This window comes from Chanodichthys erythropterus, chromosome 3, assembly GCF_024489055.1.
Source record: "Chanodichthys erythropterus isolate Z2021 chromosome 3, ASM2448905v1, whole genome shotgun sequence".
In the NCBI taxonomy this organism is placed as follows: Eukaryota; Metazoa; Chordata; class Actinopteri; order Cypriniformes; family Xenocyprididae; genus Chanodichthys; species Chanodichthys erythropterus.
Genome location: NC_090223.1, coordinates 13685211 through 13697684, shown reverse-complemented (window position 1 = coordinate 13697684; position 12474 = coordinate 13685211). Strand labels below are relative to the sequence as shown.

At 49.1% G+C, this 12474-nt stretch overlaps 1 protein-coding gene across 1 annotated transcript; it reads left to right on the top strand.

Annotated features, from left to right (window-relative positions):
- Positions 1-1033: 1033 nt before the first annotated feature.
- LOC137003478 (GTPase IMAP family member 9-like) lies at positions 1034-2440 on the top strand. Its single transcript, XM_067363655.1, has 3 exons — positions 1034-1106; positions 1732-2363; positions 2399-2440. Exons 1-3 carry the CDS (start codon positions 1034-1036, stop codon positions 2438-2440), a joined length of 747 nt encoding a protein of 248 aa, XP_067219756.1.
- Positions 2441-12474: the final 10034 nt, after the last annotated feature.

Here is a 12474-nt window from a genome sequence, read left to right as displayed (position 1 = left end):
TGATTAAATTGTCTATGCGAATGGCGAGATCGATAAATCCATTCAAACTTCTCCCCTCGTCGCGACAAGCCAATTCAGATTGCAATTCCATATTTAATCCCTTGCGAAACAGCAGCTTGAGCGTGTCCTCGACCCATGTTGTTTGTGCTGCTAGAGTTCGGAAAGTGAGTGCGTACTCCGCAGCTGTCTGTTTATCCTGACGGAGAGATAGAAGAAGCTCACCCGCTTCCTTGCCCCCCTCGGCGTGCTCGAAGACCTCGCGGAAGCACTGAAGAAAGGATTCGAGCGTGGCGTGCGAGGTCCTACCGCCGACCCATACTGTTGTAGCCCACTCCAGCGCCTTTCCAGTTAGCAGCGAGCAAATGAAAGCTATGCGACTCTCCTCAGTGGGATACAGCGCGGGCTGTTGCGATATAAACAAGGAGCATTGAAGTAAGAAGCCCTTACATTTCGCTGGGGAGCCGTCATATTTCTCAGGGAAGGCGAGACGAGGGCTGCTGGTGGTGTTCAGGATCGGAGCGGCAGCTGCAGGAGGCGTGGGTAATGGCGGACTCATCTCCGCGGGCGTGACGCGCATAGTTTGGAGCGTCTTTACCAGCTCCTCGGTGATGGAGGTGAGACGTGTGAGCTGTTGTTGATGAACGGCCAATACACTGGCCTGTGTGGAGAGCTCAGTGGTCAAACGGTGTACATCTGCTGGATCGGGGTCTGGCGAAGTCTTCTGTAACGAGGCAGACTCGGGAAGATCCATTTGCAGTTTTATTTGAATATCGTAGTCGTACAGGCAGGGGTCAGAAAACAGCAACAACAATGTAGTAGGCAAGGCAGAGTCAGAAACGGTAACAGGCAACAGATCAGGGCTGGCGGCAGACAAAACAAGGGTAATCAAAGTCCAGGCAGAATAGTCACAAGGCAGGCGGCAGACAGAGAGCGGAGGTCCAGGGCAGTCCAAGGTCATACACGAGAGAATCAAAACACAGGGGAAAACGCTCAGAAATGTATGCATAGCAAAACAAGACTTCGCGAATAATGAATGGTGCTGAGAGTCATTTATAGTCCTGGGAATAAGCAGCAGGTGGAAGTGTGGGCGTGGCTAATCAGCCCAGGTACGGGGTATGGGAAATGTAGTCCATGAGACGACTAGTACTCCGGAGATGGTGCCCTCAGGTGGTGATCGGAGGGAGCCACAGAGACCGTTTCTGTGACAGTAACAAAGTATTTGTACTTCATTACTTGACACCTCTGATTTTGAGTAGTGCTTGAAGTGCAATAAAACAAGTGCCGGTACTCCCAATGCTCAGTTTAAAACACAATCCTGAGCAAGGGAGGGTGAGGCGGCCCTTACGAAAAGAAATTATTTTTCCCTATATACGAATGATCAATGTATTTAATTATTTAACAGTATATTTGAAAAATACATTTATAAGGAAAATAAAAAAAGAAAATATTAAAAAATAACGTTTTGGAATGGAATGTTCCTCTAACAAAAGTTTTTTTTCAAAGTTTAAAAAACATTCCGAAATAATATTTTCATAACTTCATGGCAATGTTAGCAAAACATTCTGAGAACATGTTTTTGTTAGCTGGGAATGTCTCCTTTTTTTTAAGCTACAGATCTGTTATTTCATCTGTGTTAGCTGAAGTTATGTATATAGTAAGTTAGTAAAGTATGCAAAGTAGAAGTTGATGTAAAATAAGTGATTGTGTGATCTGTTTCCTTTTTTCATTCAGTGGCAAACAAACAACTGAAAGGAATTTCTGTCTCCAGTCTCTCAACCAGACGGATTGTTCTTCTGGGTAAAAGTGGTGCTGGGAAAAGTGCAGCTGGAAACAAAATACTGGGACAAAAAGAGTTCAGATCTGAGAGAGGAAGGAGATCAGTAACCCGTGAATGTTCAGAAGCTCACGCCACTGTTTCAGGCAGATCTGTGTCTGTAGTTGATACTCCTGGATTCTTTCACACAGAGATAAAAACTGAGGAGTTAGCTGTAGAGGTAGAGAGATGTGTTTATTTATCCAGTCCTGGACCTCATGCTTTTCTCATTGTGTTTCCCGTGATTATGAGATTCACTGAGATGGAGCAGCAGATTCCTCAGGAGATTGAGATGATGTTTGGTGAAGAAGTGTTAAAATACTCCATCATTCTCTTCACTCATGGAGATCGGATAGATAAACCCATAGCGGAACTCATTAGGGGGAACAGTAGATTAAGAGATCTAGTTGATCAGTGTGGAGGCAGATTTCACGTCTTCAACAATGAAGATCAGAATAACAGAGAGCAGGTGAATGATCTACAGCAGAAGATTGACACAATGATAGAGCAGAATGGAGGAGGACACTACAGTAATCAGATGTTTGAAGATGCTCACAGATTCAGACTAGAGGAAGAAGAGAGGAGACGGAGAGGAGAAGAGAAGAGAAAGCTACAAGAAAAAGGTAAGGTTTGATTAACATCAAAACATGTACATTAGCATGCTAAACGTGTCTTCAGTTCAGTAATGTATTTAATTCTACTAAAGCAATAACTGTTGCTCTTAATCATGAAACATGGTTAGTACTTGTACACAATTTGTAGTTTAGAGGTGACTTGCATGTTATAATCAGTGTTCAGGTTATTGTACTAGTGAACTTTCTAGCTTACTGCATAAGATTTAGAGATATTTTATAAATGTTTAATTTGCTCATTAACGGATAATTTTAAAAACAACTCCTGGTTTGAGACCAGAATGTTTTTTTTTTTCACAATAAGCATTTGAAACGATTGAAGTATTTATAATAATACATACATTGCATAATGAATTCCTTTAAAATTGATGGATACATGTTGTAAAAACCATAAAACGTGTAATTTATTTTAGAATAATATAATCAGATCATCTCTTTGATAGTTCAATGACTCGGATTAAGAACTTTTGGTGCTTTTCCACTGCATGGGACGGCTCGGTATGGTTCAGTACGGCCCATTTAAATAGTACCACCTCAGTTGAGGTTTCAAGCAAGCCGAACTGATACTGAAATGTGAACTATAAACACTGAAGATCACAGATTGGGCAAGATTAGCTCACCCTCAGGCACCGTCGAGCAAACCAAATGATGTCAGCGTCTGCAGTTTGTTGTACAGTTCCCAAACTCTCGTTTTGTTGGGGGGGTTTTTTAGCAGTATTTTGTTTTGCTGCCATTTGTTTTGAAACAAAATTCCTTGTCTTGCAGTGAAAAACATCCACATGCCAAGAATCAAAACACTATCAAAAACATGTTGATATGCTCCATTGCTTCTGTGTTGTGTGTTTGTTTGTGTCCTGTTTATGTTATGGCTTAACGATGTTGATGTTATGGCAGTTGAGGCTGCGCAAGGGTCATGAAACCCCAAAACACTTTTTTTGAGATGTAAACAGATATGTATAGGCTGCACATCATTGAAAACACTAAAGGTATTCATTAATGTTATTCATAAGTGAAAAATAGTTATTTATTCATTTTTCAGAGCGATTTCTGTCTTCCTGTTTGAAAAGCTGAGTCGGAGCAACATCACAAAATCTGACGTAATCATGTACTTTCGAACATGCTGACGTAGATTCTCGACATATATATTCATGCATAAAGCTCATTCAATCCAATCACTGCGCTGTAGTATGCATAGGATTATAATTGCGGTATTATGCATGAGGAAGTATCACTTCTCTCGCCTCGGTCTCTTGTCATTCAGAGACATATCGTTGGTTTTCCTGCGACTCGACCAGAGCAGAGGTTTGTGTGCATGTGGATTATTTTACTGTAATCTACCAGCACAAATGGAAAATATGTTCGCGTGAGATCGCATTACAGCGGAGAATTCAAATGTCACAAAAGTGCTGACTTGGGTAAAGTTGGTTTTATATTCGCACATTCGGACATCCGTATTCAATAGCCTTGTTAATCACACTACATTGGACATTCAGTGGACATTCACAAGTAAATATGCCATTAAAACAATACTTGCCTATTTTGATCGACTGTGAAAAATGTTGTAAGTTGACAATCGTTGGTTGTCAATATCATGTCGCTGCTTAAAATTCACAAACATTAATTTATTGCACATTTATTGGAAAGTCTGAATTTATCAGAAGTCCGAATGTGCGAATATAAAACCAACTTTACCGAAGTAAAGTGCTGTTCATTCTCCTCTGCCTGCTCTAGCTCCGTTCAAATACACAAGCCGTAGGCTGTTTCCCTCAGCACAGCACGTGTGTTGTTTGTATTTTGCTCGCGATGCGGTCAGAACTGGAGTTTGAATACGAACACATGAAAAATACGAGTGTTTTTATGACACACGCAGAGCGCGCATATGCTCGGTTTCAGCGCGGAGCTCCGCGATGAGTTTAATAACACTAGCCACGTGGCACATAGCTCATACAGAAGTGTCTGTGTTTAAAGTTTTTATTTCACACATTCTCCTGCACCAAACATTAACCAGCACGGTGTAGTTATGCACACATATTTCATCAAGTCTTCTTCAAATGAATTATATGTGCAAACTGGACACTGATACAGTGGTGTAGCCTATCTGAACGCGACGGCATGATTATTCCAATAGACAAAAGACTGATTTTGAGACTGCAGTGCTCGTAAACGTAATCAAAGTAGCTATTATTAGCCCTATTAAATATTCTTTCGCATTTCTCCCTTGTGCTTGGGAGTTTGTCGTTATATTCTCTGTGCTCATATATTGATATTCATTATTCTGTATAATGAGTGTGTTTTATGTCTGTGCTTCATTGGTTGTTCTCTCCCCTCTTCCCCCCCTCTACACTCCCACTTTTCCAGAGCTTTACACGCCCATTTCCACAGACTTTTTGAAACTCAGAGGTGTGAACGACCAGGGTAAAACAGGGGGGTTTCATGACCCATGTCTGTAATGCTACCCACTTTGAAGCGGAACTAACTGCAGTGGAAAAGCACACTGCCAAAGTGAGCCGAGTCGTACCACACAGTGGAAAAGTGCCGTAAGAGACAGAAGGACAGATATTACACAGGGATATGTTCTCTTATTATCAAAAACATATATATATATATATATATATATATATATATATATATATATATATATATATATATATATATATATATTTCAGAAAAATGGGGAAAAAAATATTAATAAAAAAAAAAAATGCAAACACACAACTATACCAGTAAAGGGTTAATCATGAAAGATCAAGAGTCCTAAACTTTAAACAAGTTTTGAGATGTTTAAGTTCAGTGTTTTATCTTTGATGTATTTTTGTGTGTGTGTGTGTGTGTGTGTGTATGTCTCTCACATAATGTTTATTAGATTCACAAACGGCAGACAGAAGCAGTCCAGAGGTTAATCCCCTCAACAGAAAGTCTATGATTTTACAGCAAGAAAAATACAGAGTTTTAATGAAAATTCAGTTAATTTTACTTTGATACTCGTGTCACTGTTAATTTACTGATGGTCTAATACAACAAAGGTAATAATCACCCATTATTGTTCAATGTTTGCTTTTTATTTCACCATTGAAGATCAAATATCATTATGGACAATCTGTGTAATGTGTGTTAATGTTTTAAATGACAACCACTTTTTTATCATTGCAGATAGTTTAGTCACATTGTGCCACAATAGTACGTATGGTATATATATATATATAGAATATGAAATAATGTTTTAAATTGAAAATTTGTAATAGCTCACTGAAACGTCTCGGTTACATAGGTAACCCTCGTTCCCTGAAGGAGGGAACGGAGACGTACGTCGGACAGACCGACGAATAGGAATCTCGCTAGAGAGGCCAATCTACTTCGAGTGTAACTAAACGAGCCAATGCACATTGGCATGCAATCATATGCATCAGCTGCTCGCCTCGCAGCGCGGGTATATAATGAGCAGCAGGTGCGTTGCATCTTCAGGTTTTCGCTGAGGAGCCGAACCCAGCAGGCGGCAGCATCAGCAGGACAACGCCTGTGGCGACGGGACGTACGTCTCCGTTCCCTCCTTCAGGGAACGAGGGTTACCTATGTAACCGAGACGTTCCCATTCAGTCGGTCACGTTCGACGTACGTCGGACAGACCGACGAATAGGAATCCCTACCAAAGCGCCACAGGGGCTGCCCTCTTCCAGCGCTCTGTCGTGAGCCACCTGAACCCCCTTGCCTAAGGACGGTGGGACCAGGCTCACGCAGAGAGGGTCGATCACTGTTGTTCCCAAAACCCACTCAGTGCGACAATTGGATAACGCTGGGAAAGCGTAGCCTTACATGCGATAAGGAACGCTGCGGAAGCCATATCCTTCCCCGAAGGAGTTATATGGATAAGTACATATGGACTAACCTTGTAGGTTGTACAACATATGGAAGAACTGGGGTGACTCCACTCGGTGAGAGATGGGTTCTCCCAGAGGGAAAGACACGGGCTTCGTTTAGGAGCAGCCGTGGAAAAAGCCATATGGGATCCCCGTAGGGTCACACATATGGAACCCAGCCTAAATCCGGTTCTCAAGGATACAACGGAGTATAGGCCTGGCGCCAGACGCTCCGCCACGTCGGCTGCCGAAGGGTAACCGGAGGACTCAACAGGGTCTGCCCGTAGGGACTCTCTGGAGAATAGAATGCGCATGTAGCGCAGCAAGCCGACACTAAGCCGGGGCCTCTCCGTGCCTCTGACCTGAGGCGAGAACACGGGAGGAGACCGGCTCGACACGAAGGCTATAGTATCTAGCGAACGTGTTAGGTGTCGCCCAGCCCGCAGCTCTACAAATGTCTGTTAGCGAGGCGCCACGAGCCAGTGCCCAGGAGGATGCCACACCTCTCGTGGAGTGGGCATGCAACCTGAGCGGGCAGGGCACGCCCTGAGCTTGGTAAGCCAGGGCGATGGCATCCACTATCCAGTGGGCCATCCTCTGCTTGGAGACAGCCTTTCCCTTCTGCTGGCCTCCGTAACAGACGAAGAGCTGGTCTGAGGTCCTAAAGCTTCGAGTTCTGTCTATGTACAGTCGCAAGGCGCGAACTGGACAGAGCAAAGCCAGGGCTGGGTCTGCCTCCTCCGAGGGCAGCGCTTGCAGGCTCACCACCTGATCCCTGAAGGGAGTGGTAGGAACCTTGGGCACATAGCCAGGCCGGGGTCTCAGTACCACGTGGCTGTCACCCGGCCCGAACTCTAGGCACGATTCGTCGACCGAAAATGACTGCAGGTCCCCTACCCTCTTGATGGAGGCCAATGCCACCAGCAGCAAAGTTTTCATAGAGAGAATCTTTAAGTCTGCTGACAGCAAAGGCTCAAAGGGAGCAATCTGGAGTGCTCTGAGCACCAGAGTAAGGTCCCAAGAGGGTATGGAGGGGGACGAGGAGGATTTAACCGTCTCGCCCCCTAAGGAACCTGACGACCAGGTCGTGCTGACCAACAGATTTGCCATCTATGTGGTCGTGGTAAGCGGAGATAGCAGCAGAATGGACTTTGAGGGTGGAGGGGGACAGCCTACGCTCCAACCCTTGCTGCAAGAAGGAAAGCACGACACCGATCGAGCATCTTCGGGGGTCTTCTCGGCGAGAAGAGCACCACTCGACGAACAGGTTCCACTTCGAGGCGTAAGCACGTCTCGTAGACAGTGCACGTGCCGAAGTGATGGTGTTAAGTACCTCGGGGGTAAGTCACCTAGAACCTCCGCGTCCCGTCCAGGGACCAGACATGGAGTTTCCAGAGGTCTGGACGCGGGTGCCAAAGAGTGCCCCGTCTCTGAGAGAGGAGGTCCTTCCTCAGAGGGATGGGCCAGGGAGGGGCTGTCGCGAGGAGTGAGAGTTCTGGGAACCAGGTCCGGTTGGGCCAGTAAGGCGCAACTAACAAGACCTGCTCCTCGTCCTCCCTGACTTTGCACAGGGTCTGTGCAAGTAGGCTCACTGGGGGAAACGCATATTTGCGCAGGCCCCGGGGCCAGCTGTGAGCCAGTGCGTCTGTCCCGAGTGTTCCCTCGGTCAGAGAGTAAAACAACTGGCAGTGGGAGGTTTCTGGTGAGGCAAACAGGTCTACCTGAGCCTCTCCGAACTCTCTCCAGATCAGCTGAACCACCTGGGGGTGGAGTCGCCACTCTCCGGGCAGCGCAGCTCGTGATAGCTCGTCGGCCACACGGTTGAGCACACCGGGGACATGAATGGCGCGAAGCGACCTCAGATGCTTCCGACTCCACAGGAGGAGATGGCGGGCGAGTTGCGACATGCGACGGGAGCGTAGACCACCTTGGCGGTTGATGTACGCAACGGTCGCAGTGTTGTCCGTACGGACCAGTACATGCTTGTCGCGAAGCAGGCCTTTGAGGCGGCTCAGCGCAAGGCGTACTGCCAGCAACTCGAGGCAATTGATGTGCCAATGCAGATGGGGTCCCGTCCAAACCCCTGAGACTGCATGCCCGTTGTACGTGGCACCCCAGCCGGTGGCAGAAGCATCTGTGAAAACCACAGCATGCCGGGACACCTGTTCTAGGGGCACTCCTGCCCGGAGAAACAAAGGGTCCGACCACGGACTGAAGGTTCGGCGGCACTCCTGAGTGATTGGCACCCGGAACGTGCCGCGTTGCCACGCCCATCTCGGGACTCGGCCGTGAAGCCAGTGCTGAAGCGGTCTCATATGAAGCAGCCCGAGCGGTGTTACAGCCGCTGCAGCCGCCATATGCCCCAGGAGCCTCTGAAAAAACTTCAGTGGGACCGCTGTCCTGCCATTGAACGTATTCAGGCAGTTCAACACCGACCGAGCACGTACCTCTGTGAGGCGTGCTACCCGTTCGACCGAATCCAACTCCATACCGAGAAAAGAGATCCTCTGCACTGGGGCGAGTTTGCTCTTCTCCCAGTTGACCTGAAGCCCCAACTGGCTGAGGTGCCTGAGCACTAAGTCCCTGTGTTCGCACAACTGATCCCGAGACTGTGCTAGAATGAGCCAGTCGTCCAGGTAGTTGAGAATGCGAACACCCTGTTCTCTCATGGGAACAAGGGCTCCCTCCACGACTTTCGTGAAGACGCGGGGAGACAGGGCCAGCCCGAAGGGTAAGACTCTGTACTGATATGCTCGACCTTCGAACGCGAATCTCAGGAATGACCTGTGTCGCGGAAGAATCGAAACATGAAAGTACGCGTCCTTCAGGTCGATCGCTGCAAACCAATCTCGGGGACGGATGCACTCGAAAATGCGTTTCTGCGTAAGCATTTTGAACGGTAGCTTGTGAAGGCTCCGATTCAAAACTCGCAGGTCCAAGATCGGTCGTAACCCGCCGCTTTTCTTGGGTACAATGAAGTAGGGGCTGTAGAACCCTGACCTCAAATCGGCTGGAGGGACCGGCTCTATCGCGTCCTTCGCCAGTAGGACTGCAATCTCCGCACGCAGAACAGGGGCATCGACATCTTTCACTGAAGTGAAGAGGACGCCCCTGAACTTGGGGGGACGCCGGGCGAACTGAATCGCATAGCCGAGCCTGATGGTCCGGAGGAGCCAGCGAGACGGACTGGGGAGCGCTAGCCAGGCTCCCAGAGACCGCACCAGCGGCACCAAGGGGACCACCGGCGTACCCGCCGCGGGGCAGCGAGGTGGAACGCAGGGACACGGCCCGGGAGGCTCTCTGTGTGAGGCGGCCCGAAGCGGGGTCACAGTGTGCTGTGCAACACTTACCTGCCTCCACGGGTGGACAGAGGGAGCAGACGAGGATTTGCTTACCTGCTGCTCGCTGCTGTCCGCTGGCGACAGAAGAGGTGGATGAGAGTGGTGAGGTTCTAGCCCTCCCACTGCTCTCCGAGCCCTCTTCGGACCCGGAGATAAAGGAAACTGCTCTTTTCTTGAAAATTTGGGTACCGCTGGCCGTTGAGCCAGCGGCGGAACAAAAGGAAACAACAAAAGATTCTCCACCCGGCCCTCCTCCGGGGGAAGGAGTGGTGCATTCACCACCTCCTGAAGAGCAGTCCCCTCCATCTCCGGGTCGCCCGTCCTAGGGCCGCTTGGACTTGGCCTTGCCAACCAACTTGATTGGGGGTGGCTGGACGGGCTTGGCGCCCCGCCCGCGACCCGCTACACGGCGCCGCGTGGAGGGTGGGTGCTGCTGCGGGGGGGCGGGAGCGGGGGCGGCTGCAGGGGGCGCCCTCGGCGACGGGTAGTCTGAGGTGCCGCCGGCGGTGGAGGTGCAGCAGCTGACCGCCTCGGCAGGATGTGACTGATGGCCTCAGACTGCCTTTGTACAGCCGAGAACTGTTGGGCAAAGTTCTCGACCGCGTCGCCGAAAAGGCCGGTCTGGGACACGGGGGAATTAAGAAACCTGACCTTGTCGGTATCCCTCATGTCCGCAAGACACAGCCAGAGATGGCGTTCCTGGACCACCATAGTGGACATCGCACGACCCACTGACCGCGCCGTAACCTTCGTCGCTCGAAGCGCGAGGTCCGTCGCGGCACGAAGTTCCTGGAGAACTTGTGGATCATGACCACCCTCGTGCAGGTCCCTCAGTGCCTTGGCCTGATGGACCTGCAACAACGCCATAGCGTGTAAGGCAGAGGCAGCTTCCCCACAGGCCTGATAAGCCTTGCCGGTAAGATCCGACGAGTACTTACAGGCCCGGGAAGGGAGAGACGGCTCCCCCCGCCAGGTGGAGTTAGGGCACAGTTGCATAGCAACGGCCCGTTCCACAGGGGGTATGCGCGTGTAACCCTTCGCTGCCCCGCCATCAAGGGTGGTGAGGGAGGAGGACCCACCGACACGGTTTCGGGCAGTAAAAGGTGCCGTCCACGTGCCCGTGAGCTCTTCATGCACCTCCGGGAAGAAGGGCACTGGGGTGGGGGCTGAGAACCAGCCCTGGCCACCCCGAGATACCAGTCATCCAACCTCGAGGGTTCGGGACACGGTGGAGGATTCCACACGAGCCCGACCCTGTTGGCGGCCCGGGAAAGCATAGCCATCATTTCCGGGTCCGTGTCGGGCACAGTTGTCACCCCCGAAGGAGGCAACTGCGCCGACTCATCCTCCCCAGAAGTATCAGGCTCACCCTCCGATGCAGCGATCGACATCCGGTCGTCTGGGGGAGCTCCGAAGGAAACGGATGGTACACACCTCTGGGGTGGTCCACCACGTTCCGAGGGCAGCTCTACTGGCTGCGGAGCGCACGAGGGGGAGGGTTCCTAGGGGGTTGGTTCCCCGAAGGAAGCGCGCTCACCGTTATCCTCAAGTCACCAGCCCCGCCGCTCGCAGCAACCCTCTGAGGAGGATTGGAGCGAGGCGTCGGGACCGGGACTCCACCCCTTTGCAGAAAGTGGAGTCTCGACCGCAACTCCGCGATGGTCATCTTCCCACAATGGGTACATGACTCATCCACAAACGCTGCCTCAGCGTGCCTTAAGCCCAAGCACGCGATACAGCGCTGGTGACCATCCCGAGGCGCCAGGTAACGACCGCATCCAGAAACACACAAGTAGAACGACATCTTTAAAAAGACGCGAACTACTCGTGTTAGCTCTTTCAAGGACTGACTCTTTTAGGTGCTGAAGCACGCAGGGGAATAGCCGCTGCAGCACAGACAGGGAATGTGCAGCCTGTCGTGTGCACTCTCCTTGAAGGCGCTCCTCTTACCAGCTGTAACAACAGCTTTTTAGCGCTCTAGGCGCACCGTTTCACCAGCCGTGAGAACGGCCTTCACGCTGATTACAGCTTTGCTCAATCAAATTAAAGGCAAAAACAAAAACAAAAGGAGAATCGGCCCCGCTGCTGCGCTGTCCGCCTGCACCTCGCAACAAAGAGACGTCTTGAAGAGAGACTCGTTCACCACACTCGCTTTCAGTAGCTGTCTTCATAGAAGGTTTGGCTCCGAAGCGAAAAGCTGAAGATGCAACGCACCTGCTGCTCATTATATACCCGCGCTGCGAGGCGAGCAGCTGATGCATATGATTGCATGCCAATGTGCACTGGCTCGTTTAGTTACACTCGAAGTAGATTGGCCTCTCTAGCGAGATTCCTATTCGTCGGTCTGTCCGACGTACGTCGAACGTGACCGACTGAATGGGAACAGAAAGCATACTTGAAAAAACAAAACAGTTTCTAGAAAGATTAGTTAGAGTCAAGATATTTGAAGAGGTGAATATTTAAGGGATAATTTACTTCATACACAATTGTGCATGTTATTCAGCGTTGTTATTAAAGACAGTCATTAACGGCCATTATCACATGACAACCAATCAGAATCAAGTATTCTAGAAAGCCGTGTAATAATGGAGTGTTAATTGTGATGTTTCAAAATACAAGAAAATCTAAAATAATGATTAGAAACTGTTTGGACTACCTAACAAACATATATTAAAAAATGCATTTATTTAATATGAATATTAAATAAATATTATTATTAACATTGAGTGGAGGTTTGCAGCTATGTTTTATTATATTCTAAACAAACTGTACCGACTCTTTATGAATTAGGAAGATCAGGTGAAGAGGATGTCCGTATACATGCACTCAAACTG